The sequence below is a fragment of the Venustampulla echinocandica genome, assembly GCF_003357145.1.
Source record: "Venustampulla echinocandica strain BP 5553 chromosome Unknown scaffold_0, whole genome shotgun sequence".
Taxonomy (NCBI): Eukaryota; Fungi; Ascomycota; class Leotiomycetes; order Helotiales; family Pleuroascaceae; genus Venustampulla; species Venustampulla echinocandica.
The window spans coordinates 98,067-119,256 of NW_022474205.1; the positions used below are offsets into that span (position 1 = coordinate 98,067).

The 21,190-nt window shown below is 48.1% G+C and overlaps 7 protein-coding genes across 7 annotated transcripts; 4 read left to right on the forward strand and 3 right to left on the reverse strand.

Annotated features, from left to right (window-relative positions):
- Window positions 1-889: 889 nt before the first annotated feature.
- On the forward strand, window positions 890-5,642 carry BP5553_00018 (uncharacterized protein; the record flags this gene model as incomplete). Its single annotated transcript, XM_032008641.1, has 6 exons — window positions 890-1,017; window positions 1,069-1,291; window positions 1,349-1,489; window positions 1,546-1,625; window positions 1,676-1,918; window positions 1,967-5,642. 6 exons carry the CDS (start codon window positions 890-892, stop codon window positions 5,640-5,642), a joined length of 4,491 nt encoding a protein of 1,496 aa, XP_031872695.1.
- A 3,606-nt stretch (window positions 5,643-9,248) lies between these two features.
- On the reverse strand, window positions 9,249-9,620 carry BP5553_00019 (uncharacterized protein; the record flags this gene model as incomplete). Its single annotated transcript, XM_032008642.1, has 1 exon — window positions 9,249-9,620. One exon carries the CDS (start codon window positions 9,618-9,620, stop codon window positions 9,249-9,251), a length of 372 nt encoding a protein of 123 aa, XP_031872696.1.
- A 501-nt stretch (window positions 9,621-10,121) lies between these two features.
- On the forward strand, window positions 10,122-11,642 carry BP5553_00020 (uncharacterized protein; the record flags this gene model as incomplete). The annotated part of the gene is made up of 3 exons (XM_032008643.1): window positions 10,122-10,335; window positions 10,393-10,606; window positions 10,667-11,642. 3 exons carry the CDS (start codon window positions 10,122-10,124, stop codon window positions 11,640-11,642), a joined length of 1,404 nt encoding a protein of 467 aa, XP_031872697.1.
- Window positions 11,643-11,829: 187 nt separating this feature from the next.
- Window positions 11,830-12,595, reverse strand: BP5553_00021 (Uncharacterized protein; the record flags this gene model as incomplete). The annotated part of the gene is made up of 2 exons (XM_032008644.1): window positions 11,830-11,927; window positions 12,007-12,595. 2 exons carry the CDS (start codon window positions 12,593-12,595, stop codon window positions 11,830-11,832), a joined length of 687 nt encoding a protein of 228 aa, XP_031872698.1.
- A 720-nt stretch (window positions 12,596-13,315) lies between these two features.
- Window positions 13,316-14,989, forward strand: BP5553_00022 (uncharacterized protein; the record flags this gene model as incomplete). The annotated part of the gene is made up of 1 exon (XM_032008645.1): window positions 13,316-14,989. The coding sequence occupies one exon, from the start codon at window positions 13,316-13,318 to the stop codon at window positions 14,987-14,989; it is 1,674 nt and encodes a 557-aa protein (XP_031872699.1).
- Window positions 14,990-16,144: 1,155 nt separating this feature from the next.
- On the reverse strand, window positions 16,145-17,497 carry BP5553_00023 (uncharacterized protein; the record flags this gene model as incomplete). Its single annotated transcript, XM_032008646.1, has 1 exon — window positions 16,145-17,497. One exon carries the CDS (start codon window positions 17,495-17,497, stop codon window positions 16,145-16,147), a length of 1,353 nt encoding a protein of 450 aa, XP_031872700.1.
- Window positions 17,498-18,695: 1,198 nt separating this feature from the next.
- On the forward strand, window positions 18,696-21,125 carry BP5553_00024 (Uncharacterized protein; the record flags this gene model as incomplete). The annotated part of the gene is made up of 10 exons (XM_032008647.1): window positions 18,696-18,920; window positions 18,983-19,003; window positions 19,131-19,143; window positions 19,203-19,250; window positions 19,415-19,621; window positions 19,687-19,814; window positions 19,871-20,012; window positions 20,059-20,439; window positions 20,497-20,606; window positions 20,676-21,125. The coding sequence occupies 10 exons, from the start codon at window positions 18,696-18,698 to the stop codon at window positions 21,123-21,125; spliced, it is 1,725 nt and encodes a 574-aa protein (XP_031872701.1).
- Window positions 21,126-21,190: the final 65 nt, after the last annotated feature.

Consider the following 21,190-nt stretch of genomic DNA (forward strand, 5'->3'; position numbering starts at 1 on the left):
GTTAGTTGATGGCTATTAATATGAGGGTTATGGGTAACTTCTTCCTAGTTGTGGTAGAAACATAAAGTGATGATATGATGGCCTTGGGGCTCAACTAGCAGTGTACCGGCGAGAAACGGCCTCGGTACTATAGGCGATAGGTTGCATATATGGAGAAGGGCACTTAGACTTCTCAAATAATCTATTCCTATCTGCAGATTAGCTTTGTAGAAAATTACTAAATAAATTACCTCCCGAGTGTTGATGTTGAGTGAAGATCACGTGGAGGGTCTTCGCTTAACGCTCCTGCCCCTTTTGATAGATTCGAGGTCGCGTCTCCCCACGACACGTCAAACTCGATTTCGCAGCTCTGGGGAAAATAAGTGCGGACGCATCGAAGCCTCTCAAAATATTCAGGTGATTGAGTCCCGGTTCCAAGGGAGAGCGATAAGATCATCTGAAATCTCAATTTCCTGCAGCGGCGGTAAGCATTACGAATTCACCGCTTCGTGACACCTTTTCCACACTGCGGCAAAGATGACTTGTCGAGCGCGCTGTTTCCCTAGATCCAGGCCAAAATTATAATGTTCGGGAGCAGCAAATCGACTTTGCCGAGCCTCAATCACAAAAAGCGAAAGACGCAGTCCTTCCTCTGTGAATATTTGCTGATCAGGTTCCTCTTCTAGAGCAGAAAATACACGGTAAAACGGTAGGCAGCCAGCCACAGCATCACCCTTTCTGTCCTGCCGCGCGCCACAACAATATACCTTACATACCTTGAGTCTAGCCCGTGATAGACTAAGAAATATATCACGCCAAAAATATAACAGGCGTTAGCAAACGTTGAGCAGCAGGGTACGTTCTGCTCTTGCATTCCAGCCACAAGCGTCTGCGCCGTGGATTCGTGACAATGCCGCCAAAAGGCAAGCCCAAAAAGCCCACGCAACGCGTATCCAATTCTCGTCAATCAATCACAACTGCCTTCAAAAAGCTGTCCGAACACCTCCACAAAGCCCAGACAACCGAAGGAGAGATCGAGTAAGAAATATACTCCTTGCTAAAAGAACTTTCATCTGACAGAGGTGGTAGTTGCCCGGAGTTTGTCAACACGCTCAAGGACTCTTTGAAGGCAAAAAGGCAAACGTCAACCAAATTAGAGTCAAAATTTGTGACAGGCTTAATATCGATACTAGAACAGGGCCAAAATGATATGTGCAGCCGTCTTGGGGTGCCGCTGTTCGCTCTGGTAGTTGAGACAATATTGCAAACAGACTACTGTCTAAAAAGTGAACGCGGCCTCTACCTACTGGCAGTAAGCACCAAGCTACCACAAGACCCAATCCGCTTGTATTTTACTAATGATATCTAGGCTGCGTTGCAACAAAGCAATGGGAACAAAGCAAGGGAACAGGGTTTAGAAAAGAAACAGTTGCTGATTGGTTTAAGATGCTTGGACTCGTTGGTACTCTATTTCGTGAACATATCTAATCATACCAAATTGAGAAGATGGGTACGTGGCACTGCCATTACTGCGCGCTGATTTATACTTGCTAATACTCTAGCAAGGTTGGAATTCTATGTATCCAGCTTCTTGATGGCTGTGAAGAGAACTGCAGTAGAATGGAACTAGGTCCTGAAGAGAGCCGGTAAGTTACTCTTTCAGAATGAATGTGAATTTGGCTGATTTCAGATTCAGCCGCAGAATAGGGCAGCTTATTACACAGGAGACAAATGAGATTCTTAGAATAATCTGCGGCAGGTTGATACGAGTCATGCATGAGTATGGCACAGAGCTGGGCGACCTCTGGCCAGTTACTGCCAACCAACAAGTATACCAGGGATTCCCGGAGACCCTCGGGGATTCAGGCTGGGAGCAGAAATTCCAAAATTATATTGATGATGTATTCGAAACCCTAGAGGAAGAGGATAAGCCAGAAGCGTACGTAAAATCCTAGCTAAATGCTGACCGTGTACTAATAAGGTATAGCACTGGAGATTTGTATTTTGGGCATAAGTGCTGCCTAATACCGTCTCAGCTGTTTGGGCCTCCCGACCATAACGTCGACATGCTAGTGGTCGGTGATGAAATAACAATTATGACAACACCGACCGAAAGTTGCCAGGGAGAAATTCTTGATGTTGCCTTGGGTTCCATCAGCCATATGAAAATAATTCTTGAGACTTGCTCGCAGGAGCAAGGCAATGGCGATATACTCTTTCAGCTCGAGAAGGATCACCGACTTGGATGTCATCTCAATGGCCAGCCGGCAAGTCTGGAAGGGGTCTATATTTCCACGAGGCTCGAGATGATTAAAGCCATGCAAGAGACCTTTCCGCGAATATGTCCGGAATTGAAGATCTCGGAGGAATATCACGATCTTAAAAGCATCATCAGGGGAAGCGGCGAGGAGTTATTGGAAGGCGCTAAGCTATGGTCCTGCTGTGAGGCTATATCCTTAGACCGTCCCGAGATACTCGAAACAATTGAGTCAGCTGGAGATAGAACCCTGCATGGCAAGCCACCCATATCCATCCCAAGGACTCATGGTGAACAGTCCCCGACAGAAGCAACTTCGAATCCACATAGGCATCAAGGAGAGGTGGAAGGGGTTTCAACATCGACGATATACAAGCAGATCCATAGGAGTTCGGCAGATCTTTATTCTGCATCCCCTCCGCCAACGGACACAAGACACGAGAGCCAGTTAACTCGGGAAATGCCCGATGAACTAACCAACCCTTCTGACTGGAAGCTACAGACGGAGCGGGAGCAACAGGCTCAGAAAGTAATTCCGAAAGTGAGAAAGAATATCCGGCCCAAAGCCAAACCGCCAATCCAGGTACCTCAAGTATCCCGGTTGCGGAGTCGTGCTAGGATTAGCACTGAAATGGAAAGCTCGAAAGAGATGCAGAAGAATAATGATTCAGCTGATGCTGGAGCTTTGAAGATGAACGTCGAGATAAATGTGTGCAGCGCTCCATCTTCAACTATAACCGAATCGATCGAGATCAAAGACAGTTTCGAACCGGAGTCTCTCTGGAGATTAGAGGAAGACGATACATCAACACCCAGGGGCACGACAAGTCCAGTCACTGGTGCTCGAGGTAATGAGACTCAACCAAATATCAGCTATACACAGGTTCAAGTCCAGGAGCCTGCCGACAGCCGCTCGGCTGTAGAAACTTTCAGGGGGGAAAAAGCCGACCAAAATCTTCATACCAAGCAGGGGCCTGGGCACGAGCCTAGTGATAGCGCCGTGTACGAGTTACCCCCGGAGGGAGATGAGGACATGTCGGCCAGGCCGCCAAAGCCCATAACAAAGACTTATTCAAAGAAGGCATCCAAACCACCAACGGCAAGCAAATCAGCTAGTAAGGAGACAGGTGCAAAAGGAAAACCTCAGAATCAGAGGCGCGAAGTGGCGCCAAAGATCGCTCAAATAACACCTGGTTCATTGAACACAACTCGGAGGAGCGCACCTCTTGAAAGGGGACCAGTTTCGAGAACTTCAAGGGGGAAACTAGTCGCTAAGGCTGCGATAGTAGAGTTGGATCAAGGTGTCCAACCGTCCCAGGTGCAAAACGAGAAACTAGTTGTGTCGGGAGTTATGCAGGATAATATCAGTAAAGCTTCGAACCCAACCCAAATTGCTGCAGCGAGCCCTAATGTCGACAAGGAAAGTCTCGTCGCTTCGCCCATGGAGCGGACGAAGGCGAGGCTCCACAAGGGGGCGAGGCAATCTACAAGGAACGGAGGGGTAGAGCTTTCAACCAAATTGGGCGACATCTTAGATTCCATTGACCCAAATCACGGGGAGGTTGTAGACACGAGCCGAATGCCAGTAGCCCTGAAATCCTCCAAGATTCGTCCACAAATCAAGGTTGATAACACGGCACTGCCTAAAGATTCCCAGGCGGGTTACGAATTAAAGCAGCAGGAGACTGTCCGAATTCCGGCCAAAGGCACCCCGGTCAGGCAACAACCCCCACCAGACGTAGAAAGCTGCGATTTATTGGATTCTAAAAAGCGCAAAGCTGGAGTCGAGGAAGTCATGTCCCCAAAGAAAAGACGGGCTAGGCTGGAGCCGTGGATACATGAAATGGAGCCACTTAGACACAGCCCACAGCTTCAAAAGAAGTCGCAGAAGCGATTGAAGGAGATTTCGAAATCGAAGCCTCCTGGACCTCAAAAGCCTGACGAGGAGGCAAAACCGAAATCAGGCATTAAGGGGCGATTGCTGAAGCCCTGTCCACAGCATCCAGAAGAAGAACAGCGGAGAGAGGGAGAAGAACCTTCTCGCCAGGTGTTGATCGACGAGGGTTTGCATAGAAAAGTTCCAGTGATCAGCTTTGATAAAAAAGGGCCCTTAAACCAAGGTCGCCCAAGTAATTTTAGGACATCCATGAAGCCGTCGATTGCACCGGTTAGGTCGGCAGAAGATTCGGGGGAGAAGAAAAGGAAGCTTGAACAAATCGATATTGGTGACACGAATAGCCTTCAACGAAAGCGACAAAGCAGCCCTCCAGCCCAAGGTAGTGATGTGGATGAATACGAACAGAATGATGCTCCCGGTGTCCCTAGTAGCCCTCTAAATAAGGTACATGATCCAACCATGAATCGGACAAGGCAATCGAGACAACCCAGGACCAGTTCGCAAGCTGCTCGGGTGGATATAAACGGCAGCCCTCATGCCCCACCGAGTTCTGGCAGAGTTGACCATATTGCAAAGGCGAAACAAAAGCTAAATGATGAGGAGGTGGTTGAGGTTCATGGAAAAGATCCAGCTCTCAAGGTTCGCGGAGGAAGAGGCTCCGACATTTTTGGGCCTAGGGTGAGACTTCAAAGTCAAGCAAAAGCCCGTCCAGCCTCACCAGAGAAGTGCGAGCCTCGATATATTCCTCACCAAAAGAACAAAAATGGGCAATACGAAGAGCTTGCCACCAACCACATTGTCCAACCACTGACAGCACTGCCCGATCCTTTTGTCGGGGTAACCCGAACGTCGAGTGGCTTTGAAGACCAGCTTCAAAGGGGCTTTAGGCGTAGAGAGAGGTTAGGTACAGAGGGCGGTATAAATAATGGATACGCCGTAGTTTTACATGATGATCTCGAAAAGACGCTGGTCGATTCCGCATATGGCCCAATGGTTGTCCAGTCCACTCCTAGCTCGACTAGTGGAAGCACGTTCGAATCTCATGGCAGTGAGCTTTCTAAAACCCCTTTAAAGGATATTACACCAAGGGAGATGTGGAATGTGGCGTTGAGACCTCATTACACCAGGGTGACAGATGCCGTCCATCAAATTGCAGATGCAAGTCGTTATCCCCTCAACGCTATTCTACCCGTTGCTGACAAGGAGAAGGAGATGATTATTCAATTATCCGGCGAAGAGGATCGGATAGGCCTTCTCGTCGGCCAGTACAAGGAGAACGGAGGTCGCATTAGTAACGATGCAATAGAAATGCGTGCCCAAGTGAAGGCCAACATGCTAAATAGCCTCAAAGCGAAGAAGGATTCAATGATCATTGCATATGCAGGGGCAAAGGATTCTATCATCAAAATCAAGGAGGACTTGAAAGAACAACCGGTTTGCGCATTCGAAAAGGATTGGCAGAGGAAGCAGGATCTCGTCCGGGAAGAAATCTCCGGAGTTCGACCATGACTGTAGTGAGCTAGTTCGATGGAGGGCCGGAATCGCTATATATTTGCTGGACGGTTCCCGAGAATAGATATAGCGGTTTAGGTTGCTATTACTGTACTTGTACATATAGCTGGCTTGATTTGAAGTTTGAAGCTGGGAGTAGGTCCAGTCTAATGGTCTGTGTAGAGGGACTTGATTGCTTTTGTTTGGCCAGTGAAGGAGATGTATGGTTGATGAGTACGAGGTAAACGGATAGCAAAATGCAACGAGCTTTCTATCTCCTCATAACTCCATACCTAGCACGTTGCGTCTGTTGTGGTGGTGTTGTGCTGTGATTCCCGGTCTCGCTACCGAGGGCGACGGGAGAAATGGACAATCGTGGTGTTGTTTCCTTGGCTGCGAGCGACCGAATAATATGACGTCTAACCGACTGGAGTAGAGGGGTCGAGAACACTTCACGTCCCCCTGCCCCGATCACCACCAAAATACAGCTACAAACACCCTAAATCAACAAAGCGGACGTCCAAGACAACGACGGCCACGGCCAAGAGAGCTACGAGTCACACGACACTCCTCGTCCTCTGGACTTCCCTCGGCCGCAACTAGCAACTGATTGCGAGTTCAACTCGTCGTCCGAACTCTGTTCCTCTCCTATAGGGTCGAATAGCCTTACTTTCCCACTCCAGGGACCCCGCCTCCCTTCTTGACAACCCAGATCGCCTCGGACGCGATAGGATAATAAAGATGGGCAGCAAAGGAGGTTTCCACCCGTTTAAAGGACGCGTTAGCAGGCACTTTGGCGATTCCGTACGTTCCATCCCTAGACTTCATAGTTACAGTCTGCGCCGTGCTCAGACCTCCGTGGCATTCTCCTCAAATAAATGATGGATTACCATACTGTAAACCTTGAAAGCTAACTCGCCGCGTGGACACTATTCAGCTGGCACCCGATGATGCGTACTTGAGCTGTGAGTATACCATATCAGGGACCCTCTAGAAGTACTGCTCTGACCATTTCAAAGACTATGATATACGGCGTTCGTTCCCTTGAGATCACATATACGAAATGAAGCATGTGTTAATGACCGGATAGTCACGAAAGAAGATGTAGATACACTCAAGAACGACTGGCTTACGGATAATGCAAGCGCCCCATTTTTCTCTGGCACGCTGTTCTCCCGCTAATGCGCAGCAGACCATAGCATTCTGGGAAGAGTACGCACCGCATCGCACCGCTTTCGGCCACTTCTGCAGTATGATATGCTGACCATTGTAGGTATCTCGAACGTGAACAGTTACGAAAATACCCGAACTCGAACATAGTGCTCCTACGTCCGTCGATGGCGTTTATGCTAATGCAAACGCCGAATCCCCTCACGCTCAAAGAGGCCCTCCCTGACTTCTCCAAAACAACACACATATTCCTACCTATAAACGATGCGCGGAACGCTTCTGTCGCAGAAGGCGGCTCACATTGGTCCCTACTTCTAGTATCAGTGATCGATGGCGTCGCCTTTCACTACGACTCCCTATCCCCATCGAATTTCCACGAGGCGAACCATGCAACGCGGCAGCTTGGCGCACTGCTAGGAAGGAATCTGCGATTCGTGAACCTAGAAGATTCGCCTCAACAGGAAAATGGCAGTGATTGTGGCGTGTATGTGTGTATACAGATGCGGCATCTGCTTCTGACGCGCTTGCTAAGCGCCAATTCGAGAGAGAAGGTTAGCATGAGTATGGGCAATAAACTTGTAGATGCGGCGGGTGGGAGGAAGGAGATGTTGAAGATTATCGAGGGGTTCAGGAAGGAGGGCGAAAGGAGAAGATCGTATGTCATGTGCCCCTCCATACCCGCCATTCTCTTGTCGCCTTTACGCAATTTCTTAGTTTCTATCGCTAGAGTATGAATGAATGCTAACTGTGCTTCTTTTCCTTTCGGAATTATAGGACCGAAGAAAGTCGCAGTTCTAGCCCCTTCCGAAAAGGCAAGAGTAATGATTCGCGGAGTCCGCCCAGAATCGATTCTTAGATCCACGCATTCGCAATTCGTTATCATATGATACACGACCTATACCTTTAGCATGAGGCGCTTGGAGTATTTTGTTTTATTCCTCAAACCCTTCGTTTAATGTGATGATGAAGGCGCTGCTCTGTTTGAGTGACCGGAACGGCCGGAGCGGGATATTAGTCCTTTCGGACTTCTTACCACAAGGCAGGGAGGGTACGGGGCTATGAATTCACGTCTGTAAATATTTTTATATCGTCCGGCTAGGTTGATCGCATTTGATATGGTATAGGGAGATCGGGGTGTATCGCGTATGGGGAGCTCAGGGTGTATAGCGGGTTAGGATAGAGTGAGCAAGGAGGGGATCCGGGAGTTAGAAGGACTAGAGGAAGGATTGCAGACGTACCGCTGGAAGATTTCTTAGAAAGCAGCTAAAAGAAAGTAGTGCGTGGAGCTACTCAATAGAATTCCATGCCAGAATGTACCATTCTTCCAACTTAGAGCGTTACGTGTGTAACAGCGGTATTCTTAGAGCTTATTCCTTTTCGTATCTTGTATTAGTTAATTATAAAGACCGTCCTTTCCTATTTGGTTCCGACTATCTCGCTTCCACTACGACGTATATCCAAAAGAAGCACATCTAACCATACCTTATAAAGTACCAAAAAAATAAAAACATACAACAGCAGGTATTCGCTGGTGGTCACCCACCCAACTACTAATCTGCCGATCTGAGGCTTGTGTATGGCAGAGCGGACGGGATGCCCATTTCTCCTCAGTCTATGGTCGTATGTGACAGCTATTTGCTTAATTCAATATATATAAAGCTTAAGTCAGAAGTATCGTGACAAAACAGGCCCGCGGAAAACATGTGATTAGCTTCGAAAAGACGACTGCAGAGAGCAAATTGGTTTCCTAGAGGACTCAACCGCCTACAGGGCTTGCCTTAATTAATCGTCAAATGGTATCTAATATTATTGAGACCCCTCAAGCATGACTATTTTATGCTTCCTAATAGAGGAACAGCTAGCTATGTATACTGCGAAACGCACTGATTCAGCTATATCGGCCTTTCACCGTGTTTAGTAACTTTCATAGCCTCTGGGAAAGTATTTCCTACCCCATTCTGCTTCATCAACTCCATTCCAGCATTCGCCCAAATCAAAGCGTTCCCATCGAACTAACTCCGTATCTCCATGCCCAAAATTTCCGGCGAGTCTTGGTGCGTTTTCGTCAGAGGCGCCATTAATCAAGCGCCGCTAGAAGCGCTGGCATTTTGGCCCGCTGGCCATTAGAAGTCAACTCCGCCGTTCGCAAGGAGGCGGAGGCTATGTAGCCTAGTGGACGAGCGGGAAATGTCGCCCTGATGAGAGAATAGCAAAATCCTAGCAATGATAGACGCTGGATGATATTGTGAAGGAGTGTCACCAGGCAGGGTGTGCATACTTGCAGCATGCCGCATCATCTAGCTGTGATGATAGCGACCTAACGTTTTGCACAACGGGGGCCGTCTTGTTGTGCTTTTGCCTCCTCGGGGCCGTTTCTCTAACCCCGAGGTCATACTCTTTCAGCGTGGTGGGGGAGCACGAAATGAGCGCTAGACAAGCAAATGAAGGCATCCCCTACGATTTCTCTTCAAATGCCTTCTCCTTCTCCATAGTTTGTCCTATCCAAGCCCTCAAAGCCGCAAATCTTGATGCCGTCGCAGACGGCTGTTGACTATCGGTTTGTGCTTCAGCCACGGTCTCACCACCAGCAGCCTTCTGCGCGCCCATCAACTGCGCCAAATTCTTTCCAAATCTCTCCCTCTCGACCTTCTCCACCTTGCCCCTCCGCTTCATTAATCCCGGCCCATTCGTCAAGCTATCCATTTTAATCTTTTGACCCTCCTTGCTCGCCTTCGATATTTCCTCAATCTCCGGCAATGAATCTGCCAACCCTTCCATGGTAGTGACCAGCTTCTTGCCCGGTCTCCGACGCTTTAGGGGTTTCATATGTGCTTTCTCGATCCGGTTCACGAAAGCCGAGTGCTTGATTGTGCGTTTGTCTTTTTTCGAGGATATAAAACTGTCCGAGACGACTGCGCCTTCACGGTGAGCTGGGGTAGGGCGGGATATCAAGCCTGAGCCAGACTTTTGCGTTTTGTTGCGGATTGAGGGCCGCTTTTTGGGGACTGTTGGGGCCTGGGGAAAGGATTAGCATTGCAGAGTGCAGTTAGGTGTTTGGAATGGCGGGAACCCTACCATGACTGATGTATTTCGAAGTTTTGGCTATGAAATAGAGCCGTATTTTGGGATTGAGAAAGGTTTTGCTTTGAATGCTATAAATGTAATTGTACCGGGTGGTTGTGTTTTGCAGGAAATTCGCGGTGTATCTCGAAGCTCAAGCCAATGAGATAAGCTTAATTCGTACACTCCACAAAAAGCTTGACGGGTTTATGAAGCAGCTTTCACAATTTTCACAAACCCCACCTCCCCCACCACGCAAAACATGACATGGAGACTGCCAACGATAGCGCAGAAGCTCTTCGACGCCAAATTCTGGAAACAGAAGACGAGTTGAAGAGACTTAAAGACCAGCTTTCAAAAGTCGAAGAAAAGACCGCCCTTGAGCAAGATGGCCCCGTGACTCAGAGCAAATGGCCGTTGTCCGCAGAGGAATATCAGAGGTATGGGAGGCAGATGATTGTCCCTAATATTGGGATTCAAGGTAAATTTAATTGAGTTCTTTCTATTTTGATTATATTCATGGCTAATAATTGAATAGGCCAATTACGTTTGAAATCTGCCTCTGTTCTACTCGTAGGAGCCGGAGGACTAGGTTGCCCTGCTTCAGTGTATCTTGCCGGCGCTGGCGTAGGCACTATAGGGATTGTCGATGGCGATGTCGTAGAGACATCTAATTTGCACCGCCAGATTCTACACAATACATCTAGTGTTGGGATGAAGAAAGTGGATAGCGTGATATCATATCTTAAATCGTAAGTTTACCTTATACTTCTGTCTTATTTTGCGTGATGAAATAGCTAATACTTAAATAGATTAAATTCCCAAATAAAATACACGGCCCACGCCACGCACCTCACGCCTGAGAACGCAGCGGAAATTGTATCTAGTTATGATCTTGTCCTTGATTGCACTGATCATCCTACATCTCGCTATCTCATCTCCGATACGTGCGTGCTTCTCCAAAAGCCGCTCGTCTCCGCATCTGCACTCAAGACCGAAGGGCAACTAATCGTCCTAAACTGCCCCCCTCTTCCTTCTGGAGACGAGAAAGGAGGGCCTTGCTACCGTTGCGTATTCCCTAAGCCACCCCCAGCAGAAAGCGTCGTAAGCTGTGGTGATGGCGGTATTATCGGTCCCGTGGTGGGGGTTATGGGTGTGATGCAAGCGTTGGAAGCTATTAAAGTGATTACCGAAGGGAGGCTGGGAGGAGACTTAATGAGGGCGGAACAGCGATCGAATACCATGCTGTTATTCGCCGCAAATGGTAATCCTCAATTCCGGAGTCTCAAAATGCGAGGCAGGAACCCAAAATGTCTCGCCTGTTCAGCAAATGCGGCTATGACTTTAGAAACGCTGAAAGCTATGGATTATGCCTTTTTCTGCGGTGTTGCGGCACCGGTGAGTATTTTGGGGCCAGAAATGAGGATCGAGGCAAGGGAATACGAGGGAATGAGATTGGAGGGAAGGCAACACCTTTTGGTTGATGTGCGGGACAAGGTTCAGTTTGATATTTGCAGTATTGACGGCTCTCTTAACGTTCCGTTCTCGACGTTTCAAGGGAATCGAGCACTGGTCCAAGCTGGAGAATGCCCTAGCTGGCTGTCGATGACCCTTTCTCCAGATGCGCCCATATACGTTGTTTGCAGACTTGGCAATGACAGTCAAGTGGTCGCGAAGAAACTGCAAGACAGTGGACTGGACAAAAATGGAACCCGGGAAATCAGAGATATAAAGGGGGGATTAAGGGCGTGGAAACAACAAGTGGATAGCTCCTGGCCCGAATACTGACGGGATGGATATGCATCTGAGAAGAGGGTTTGATATTCTTCAATGATCCCAGTAATGGGAGAGTTTGCAACGCCAGTGGCTTAGCATCGTATAGCTAACAGTTTCCATTCCCTCCATAACAAAAGAAACGATATGTGAATATCCAGTCCGACAAGCTTTCCTCCTTGCACACTTCAATGGTCTCGCCCTATTTTACATACGTTTGTCGCTTTTTATTGAAGGCCCTCTGGTCCTTCAACCATCGCCGGTAGCCCGCCACACTCGAAATCTTCTCGCCATAGTAGTCTATATATTACGTCAGAACAATGTGCTTTCATCCGCAGATACTAACAAAATATGAAAGAAGGGAGCATGCGAAACCTACCAGGTACTGGGTTCGCCATGGAGCTAGCACTGGGATCAACTCTGTATTCCTTGATCCTCCTATAAAATTCCTTCTCTTTCAGATCCATCTGCGTCCTAAACTTGCGGTTTCGCCAGTTGAACACAGCTGTGCCCAAAATTGGGCCAGCCAGCCATCCCATTCCTCCACACGCAAATGTTATCATGCCTAAGGTGATGAACGGATCGAGAGGTATCTGCGAAACAACCTTCTCCATATCCGTCCGTGTGAGGACCTCTGCGCCGAGTATAAAGCCATTGAGCGAGGTGCCTATGGATGAGCCGAGCTGGTACCAGCGGCGCGTCTTGCGGAGCTTGAAGAAAGTGTTCCAGTCAAGAAGGTCTTGCTGGGGTTGTGAGCTAGTTGTGCCTGCGGATGCTTCGGCGGAAGGGGAGCTGCTGATTGAAGAGTTGGAGCGGGTTGTAGGAGTTGTCAGGCCGGATGTCTTGAATGATACATGTCGCTTTGGGAGAGATACTCGTCGTCGTGATGCTGTGGATGGGCGGTCTTGTGCTTGGAGCGGGGGAGCTGTGGTATGGTATGTGCTGGTAGTGAGGAGCCCCGGTTGCATCCTGCAGCCAATTGCTGCTGTACGCAGAGTGGGGGTTATGTACAACATCTTGCTGACTTTCGATTGTGGTTGATGCCGCGATAGTCGTAAGGTCGTTAAGGTGGTAGAGATGGTGGCGCTGGGGACCCGATGTAGCTTCTACGAAGTAGGAGCTTTCTTGTCACGATAGCAACCGCGCTTGTATCGTTTAGGCGTTTATTGGCCAATAATGACTCGAACTGACATCATCGCCAAATTTAGTTGTATCTTGAAAATATAGTGAAAAGGAAATAAAGATTGATTATTTAGTTCTAAATGTCAATAAAAGATCTCTTTCAAAAATGGAACCAGTTGGGTAATTGCCTATGTTAGGCCTCGTCTTCCTCTAATTCCAACTCTGTGTCCTCCTACAACTCTTCCACAAAATAACACTTCCCACAAAGCGAAAGGAGCTTAGTTCCAAAAATTTATTTAGCTTATTCAATATTTCCATATCTACTTTAGGTTCCTTACCAGCTGCTAAAAGCATTTACTTCGACGTACGGACTGTTTGGGCTGCTTCACGTGACCTCCAGCGGTTACGGTTCGGAAGGTACACCGTAGTAAAGCCACCGCATACTTTGGAAGGTATTCATTCAATCAACCTTCAAGGTAGGTTCCAACTCACCGGCATATCCTTTTTATCGGCAAATAGGACAAATGGCATGAAACTGCCTCGTCCCGTTTTCGCTCGAAGGAGTTATGCCTATAACCCAACATTTCGACCAGGCTGGACCTGGCTGGGGAGGAGAAAAGTCGGGTACTTCGTACTTCGACTTTGTGGTGGCTGAACGACCGAAATATATCCCTAACTCAGGGCCGCCACTTGCACCCATCTCAGGCATGCCTATTCACGATAAGGATGCAATTATTCTTGAGAAAGTTGAATCTTACGGGGCGCCTTTCTTCTACCTCGTCGGATACGAGGCAAAACCCCAGTTGCGTGTTGGCGTCAAACCACAGAATATATTAGATTGGGTTTCCCCACGAACTTTTGAAAACTTTGAACTTGAGATCAGCAGATTACGTGATACGAAGAGAAGGAAAAGTACAGACAGCGAAGGTCAGAACCAGAGGAGGAAAAACGTCTCCACTACCAAGCCTAGTCAAAGTACGAAACCTACAACTGGGAAAAAGAGGAAGCGCCAAACCCTGGATGACCGGACTCCACGGCCGAGACCTACAAGATCCGAGTCTGTCCCTCTTGTAGCAGCTATAGCTGGGCCGACTAGGAGAAGGAAGCCCGTAGCTGACCAGCCTCTTTTTGCATCGCCAACGACATCCCACAAATCAAAAGGCCCCTCGCTTACAACGCCAGTCAAAGGGCTAATGGCTGTTGGAATGATGGACTTTGGTGGGATGGACGAGGAGCTATATGATACTGATGCTGCCATTGTGGACCAGCTGAATGCCATGGGTCATCTCTCTAGTTCAAGGAATGAGTCTTCTCGGTCTACAACAACTACACCAATGCCACCACATACTTCCCGTGCTATACCAGAGCCATCTTCAAAATTTGAATCGCTACCCTCACGGCCTGGGGCAAGAGCTTCCTTCCATCCCAACAGCAAACAAAAGCAAACAGGGAACGACTCAAGTTTCTTTAATAAAGATGCAGGCGCTCGTGTCTCTAGTAGGGAGGCATCGAACGCTATCGAACGCCTAGAGCGCAAGAGTAAGCAATCTCAAAGCAAGTCTGGCAAGAAACCTGAAGGGCAGACTATAGCGCGACGATATTCCAACTTCCGGCCCGGCCCAACCATGCTCTCCAAGTCAGATATCAGATCTCACTTCACGCCCGGTACATTCGCCTCCAAGGGGGGACTTGGCTCCGAAGAGGAAGAAGGAGAGGATCTAGAGAACGAAAATGAAGGTGATGAATGGGCAGTTGATGACATTCTGGACGACGCAATCCTTGAGGGTAAACAATATTACCTCGTCAAATGGGTCGGTGACTGGGATAATACCTGGGAGCCTGCTGAGAATATGAGCGAGGACGTAATTCAGGAATACGATAAAAAGAAAATCGCTACGGGTAGGGCGGTCCGGCTGGATGGCGATGAGAATATACCTGGTCCTAGAAGAGATGGTGGTGGCCATAGGACAACGAAGGAAAATCAAGTTAATGGAAGCAGTAGGAGTGGTACCGATAAGGACGAGCTTGGCGATGACCCAATATTTGGAAGTAGAAAGCAACACCACAGCGGAATTACAGGCAGGGTCCTCCAAGATCAAAACACCGAAGAGGATTTGCTGCTCGACAGCGACAACCAGCTTCGGGATATAGCTAAACAGGAAGAACACAGGGAGACTGAGCAGAAAGCCCCTGGTCAGGTTGTTACGAGCGATTGCACAGACGATTTAGATGGCTTCTAAGGAAGTGAAGGCTTCTAGTTGCGCATCTCTCTCAGAAGGACCATTCTAGGGAATGTATCTTCGCAAGATATTTTGCATCATGATAACAACGATACTAGCATGCTATAGCATTAATATGTAAAACAGTCGCCGCGATTTACTCGTCATCGCTCTGAAAATGGCCCGTCCTAAAAATCTAGTTTTCTAAACCTCCACTTGCCAAGTGTATACTACCAGCTTCTCTTACTCTCTATCCGAGCGCTTGGCGTTCTTCTTTTTTGCATTTGCTCTCTGGCAAGACTTTGTAATTCGTACCTCTATTATCAAGCTTGCACGTGCTCTATACCAACGTGCATAATTCGTCGCATATCGCACATCGCCCTCTTGACGCCCTTTTTCCGCCCAGCCCAATCGGATTGCGTATTGTGACCCCACATTGTGCGAAAGGGTTGCAGGTGAACAAGTTTGTTGCATGTCGCAAAAATGATGATCCAATCCAGCGCCCACAACCCCGTCTTGTGATGAAGGAGCCTGGAGACAAAGTACGGAGAAACTTAAGACCGAGTCAAAGGTTAAGGGTTAACCCGAGACATGCAGACGATGTCGACGACGACGGATGATAATCCATTGGTCCCTACATTAATTTGGCTTGACTTTGACAGCTCCCGCTTCTGAGCTCTTTCTCCCATTCTCTATATTGCCATGACTCTTCCTGGACTATGAGTCACTTCTATATACGACTCATAGCGCTGCAACAAACGGCAACTACCTATACACTTATGATACGATTGCAGTTGACACGTCAACTCTACTAATATACTCCGCTACCGAGTACTTCGTATGGCGTTGGAATTGATATCCCAACTGCCGTAACAAGAATGTCGCACAAAGAAGTGACTAATATGTACTGTCACGTCCCCCAATCCACTTGAGGTTATGTACGAGTAGCACCGCGATGTTGAAGGGGGCTTGCGCGAATAAGCAATTTAAGATACTGTGTGACAATGTTCTTGGGCAAGTGATTGGTACACACCGCCTTTCTCCTAAAGCGCCCTTGTTAATCTTACTACAGTCCGACTACCTAGGTGCCTTAGGTATGTACCTTACCTCACGGTCACAACTCCCCAACTCCCTGGGCATGAAAATACACCGACGTACTCCATAGGCAAAACGCATTCATTCTAGCGTCGACAACATACCAGTGGTTACATTGAGACGCTCTGAGATGCCGGAAATAAGCACTCGGAGCGCCTGTGCCAATTCTTTGCCTGGCTCCGAGCCTTTTCCATCCACGAGGTCCTCTAGCAACTGGCCAATCTGACGAAGTTTTAGGCCCATCAAGCGACGTAGAAAAGTTATTTTGGCAGCGCCATGGATGCTCTTCGAACCAAAGTTCAGACTCGTCCAATCGAACAGAGACCGCTGCGTCTCTTCCTGCGGCCTCATGTCTAGTGGCCGATTCACGCTGTGGGCTACGCTTCTCACGCCTCCATGCAGCCCTTTCGCGTTGTCGTCGATGATGGTTCGGAAGGTGCCCACCACTTGATTGGTAACGCCGGCCACTATAAATTTGACCAACTCATCGTTGCGGCAACCTTGGCATCCCTTATGGATGGTCCAGGTCCAGCGGAGGAGCCTTTCCATATGTAGACACGCCCCTAGGCCTACAGCAGGTTGCATGTTGCACGCGCTCTTGCTGTGAAATTGGAGGTTCGCCACAGCAGAGTAGCAGAGGCACTGGACATCGGTCAAGTCCTGCGGCTCAGAGACATTGCTGAACAGCAGCAGCGGTCGAGAAGACGACGCCCATTGCTTGAGGGAGACACACTCCGCCGAAAACTGCATCGAGTTGGAAAGCCAGGAAGAATCTGGCGTCGAGAAAGATTGGTCGGTACTTTGAGAGCTGGACCCCGGCGCTGTTACGAGGTCCGGGATATTGAATCCTTCGCTGGTAGGATCCAGTGCCAGCCAGCGATCCTCATTTGTCGTGTGAGCCCCGTCACCCCCACCTATATCAAGAGCAGTATTGTTGATTGGCGTTGCCAAAAGGTCGACATTAGATAGTTGGGTATCTAGCATTGCTGATGGGTCAAGAGAGTCTAAACCGCTAATGTATCGTTCGAAATCCTCATTGTCCATCACGGTGTGTAGGGCATCCCATTGTGATGCCGGGTTCGTGGGATGTGAGTTGGCGTAGGCTGGGGTTGCTACCTCCTGGCTGTCTGCTAAGGTTGTCTGATCCGACCCCGTCTTATCTACCCTCGTCGCATTTGTTAAATATGATGGATTTGCCATAGCACCTTGGCCAGCACTCGACACGGTCGTAACTCTACGCCGTCTTCCTGGAGGCTTCGTTGGGCTGTAAATACAAACAGTTCTATTTTTCTTGCAGCGGGCACATGTTGGCTTCTCTCGACTGCATCTCAATTTGGAAGAGTGGCATGGATCACAGGAATTCCTCAACCCGTACAACGGTGCGACGTCGCCAGAGCCTCCTTCATGACCGGGCTCTTTCGTTTGGGAAATCATAGTCCTCTTCAAGTGGCTAATGGCTTGTCACCTCAAGCATCACAATCGGATGCATGGACCGAAAACTCTCTTCTAAGCGTTTTGAAGAACATACCTGGATTTAGCAAACTCGTCGCCTCGAGATGTGCAAATGATGGAATATTAGTATCAATATCTGGCGCAGACGCTATATATAGCCGAGCGGATGTGTAGGTGGTTCAGTACTAACAAACCCTCGATGGGGCGGACACCATTGACATTCTCATGAGACTATAGTAAGCTCGGGCTGGGAAAATTCCGTTAAAATATGCACGAGGCATCACTTTATCCTTCCCGAGTCTGTGTAACAAGGTCTGTTTTGAAAGCTGAAGGTTGGTGGCGCGGCTGTTAGGAGCTTGGCTGTGCAGATCCCTGGCCTCAGTAATGTCGATCAGGAAGTTTCGAAAGTGCCTACGCAATCTGACGCTACTATGTACAGGGCCAACTAAAATTGTTCAGCTTCATTGGCTCAAAACCCTTGTTATCCCTTGGGTTATACGTTTGCTTCGGAGGTGCTTTTGTCGGTGCTTATTAAATGCACCTTGAGAATCGGCATACACCAATTTCTGAATTCCTCGGACCGCCGTATAGACAGACTCTCGTGGAAGCAATATATGGAGGATACTAGAAAGGCTTTACGCTGGTCAAGGCTGCTGGTACTATAGCAGAACCAGAAAGGGTATTAGGTAGGTACCTAGGTACCTAGGTCGTTATCGGAGTTTTTACGGCCCGAGCCGAACGACGCCAAGCTGAACTGAGCCAAATGGTGCACGGCCTAGTACGACTGGTGCACTCTTAATTTGATCGCGTACCTTTGTCTTTTTATAAGAAGTAGGGAAAGGGTATCAGCAATCATTAATTAATGATCCCCGGTTTCCCTGACTAGTTGGAACATTTCTCCCGGGAATGAATCATCTCGCGAGCAACCACCCACATGAACCAACTAAATGCCCCGATTGGCGCCGTTAAGACGGAGATAAGACGGTAGGAGTAGCTGAGTGTGTCTGCACACAGTCTTTATATAATGACTACAGCAACGCCCCCGAAACTCTCGAGCTATGAGCTGGGCGTAGAAAAATCGTCCTCAAGTTTTCAGCTAGTGTTGTCTTTGTTGTTAGTTCGTGTTTTCCCTCCCCCTTAAATCAGACGCGGCTAACACCCTCAACCCTTCATTTCCAATATGGAGGTCAAAAACAACACAGTAGAGGTTGCACGGTCGGTGGGTTCACAGCAGGGCGATGAGCCAGAGTCACCCCCTGTCCAGCCTGAAAAGGGGACCAATGCCGAATTAGAAGAGAAATCGGGAGAGTTCGCCTTAGAAATAGAAGCTACTGAATATCCTAGTGGCATTCCACTGTTCTTGATCAACCTAAGTCTGTGCCTTTCGGTGTTTTTAACTGCTTTGGTATGTTACTAGTTTCAATTACATGATTTAAGGTTTTTGATATGTTTGCTAAAAAATAGTAGGATAACACAATCATCGCAACTGTAAGTAGTTTTATCGAGAGAGTTGCTAGCTATATATACCGTTTGGGCTTCTTAGGGCATAAGGCATGAGGCGCGAGGTTCTCTCCTGTCATGTCCTAATTTTACAATGCTAACTTGTGCGTTGTAGGCCATTCCAAAGAGTATGTGGGAATAGACACCAGCCGGTTTTCGATTCGTCAACTAACGTATTTTTTTTTAGTTACGGACCAATTCCACAGTCAGTCCGACATTGGATGGTATGGAAGTTGTATGTTAAATTTGCTCTTTTCCTTTTGCCTTTTCTGTTTTTATTTCTGTTTTTATATGAGCAAATGTCCATCGCGTCCACCACTCCCTTCCGCTCCGTCGTCCCACCTTCCCCTAGCATGACTCTTGAACTAATAAAGCTAACCAATCATCAATATCTAATAGCCTACCTTTTGACTCAGTCGTCGTTCCAGTTGCTCTTTGGGAAGTTCTATACTTGCGTCTCGATTAAATGGGTTTTTTTAACCGCGATCGGAATCTTCGAGCTAGGCTCGCTCGTCTGTGGCGTGGCTCCAAATTCAACAGCATTGATTTGCGGTAGAGCTATTGCGGGCCTAGGGTCTGCAGGCATTTCTAGCGGTGCTTTAGTTAGTAAGAATATCTATATCTAGACCCATCTCGCTTTAGGACGATACGCTAACACATACGGGTTCCAGTTCTCACATACTCCGTCCCACTTACGAAGAGACCAATGTACACCGGCCTCATTGGCGCTATGTACGGCATCGCATCTGTTGCTGGCCCATTGCTCGGTGGTGTTTTCACCGACAAGGTTACGTGGAGGGTATGTGGATGGAGTAAACACCAAGCTGGTACTTGATTTTGACTGACCTTCCGTAGTGGTGTTTTTACATCAATCTTCCAATCGGAGCTATCGCTGTCCTCGTTATTCTGGTCTATTTTAAGTCACCTGAAAGAGCCAAAGTCGATAATCTTGGATGGAAAGAGCGTGTGGTGGAGTTTGATTTACATGGCACAGTTGGTAAGAGAATTGACTCGACGAAGAAGGGTCGAGCTTACTAGTTTAGTTTTTATGCCGGCTATTATCTGCCTGCTTCTAGCACTTAAATGGGGCGGGACTACGTATGCGTGGTCTAGTTGGAGGATCATCCTCCTCTTCGTCCTCTTTGGTGTCCTGATTGTAGCATGGGTCGGGATCCAATTCTGGAAAGGAGACTCTGCTACTGTTCCACCACGCATGCTGACAAAACGATCAATAGCTAGTGCATCTTGGTTTGCCTTTACTATGGGTTCATTCTTCCTCGTGTTGATCTATTACCTTCCAGTGTGGTTTCAGGCTGTCAAAGGCGCATCGGCGGTCAAATCTGGCATTATGAGTCTGCCATTGATCCTAGGATTGGTCATAGTTTCGATTGTCTCCGGGGTTACTGTCACCCTTGTTGGTTACTGTAAGTTACTGCTATCTATCATCTCTGGAGAAACGTGCGGATAGTTAATCAGAATAGATGCGCCCTTTATGGTCGCAGCCTCGATATTTTCTACCGTAGGAGTAGGTTTAATGACGACCTTTCAACCTAATACTGGCCATCCTGAGTGGATTGGGTACCAAGCATTGGTAAACATGTCATATGCGGAGCATATTTGCCCTGTCTCTGTACTAAAAAGCTGACTTATCGGGACTTAGGTTGGCATTGGTATAGGCTGCGGGATCCAACAACCTCTTATCGTCGTCCAGACCGTACTCGTCCTCTCTGAAGTTCCGATTGGCACATCGGTGATGTACTTTCTACAGACTCTGGGTGGAGCCTTGTTTGTTTCCATCGGCCAAAACGTCTTTGTCAACAAGCTAGCAATCGACCTCGCGAAATACGTGCCAACTCTTAACCCCAGTATCGTATTACAGACGGGAGCAACTAGTATCCAAAGGACGACTGACAAGGAATACCTTCCAGGGGTGACTTTGGCATATAACAATGCCCTTGATCGCGCTTTCTTGGTTGCCACTATTATGGCAGCTCTCACGATTATTGGTGTATTGACCGTTGAGTGGAGAAACATCAAGGCAAAGAAACCTAAGGGGAACGAGGAGCACGAGAACGGCGATCCTAGGGGGACAGAGAGGACCGATGTCTAAGATACTCTACCGCGATGGGTGATGTATTTGATGGGGTCTATCCTTTTCAACGAGCTGATTTTCTT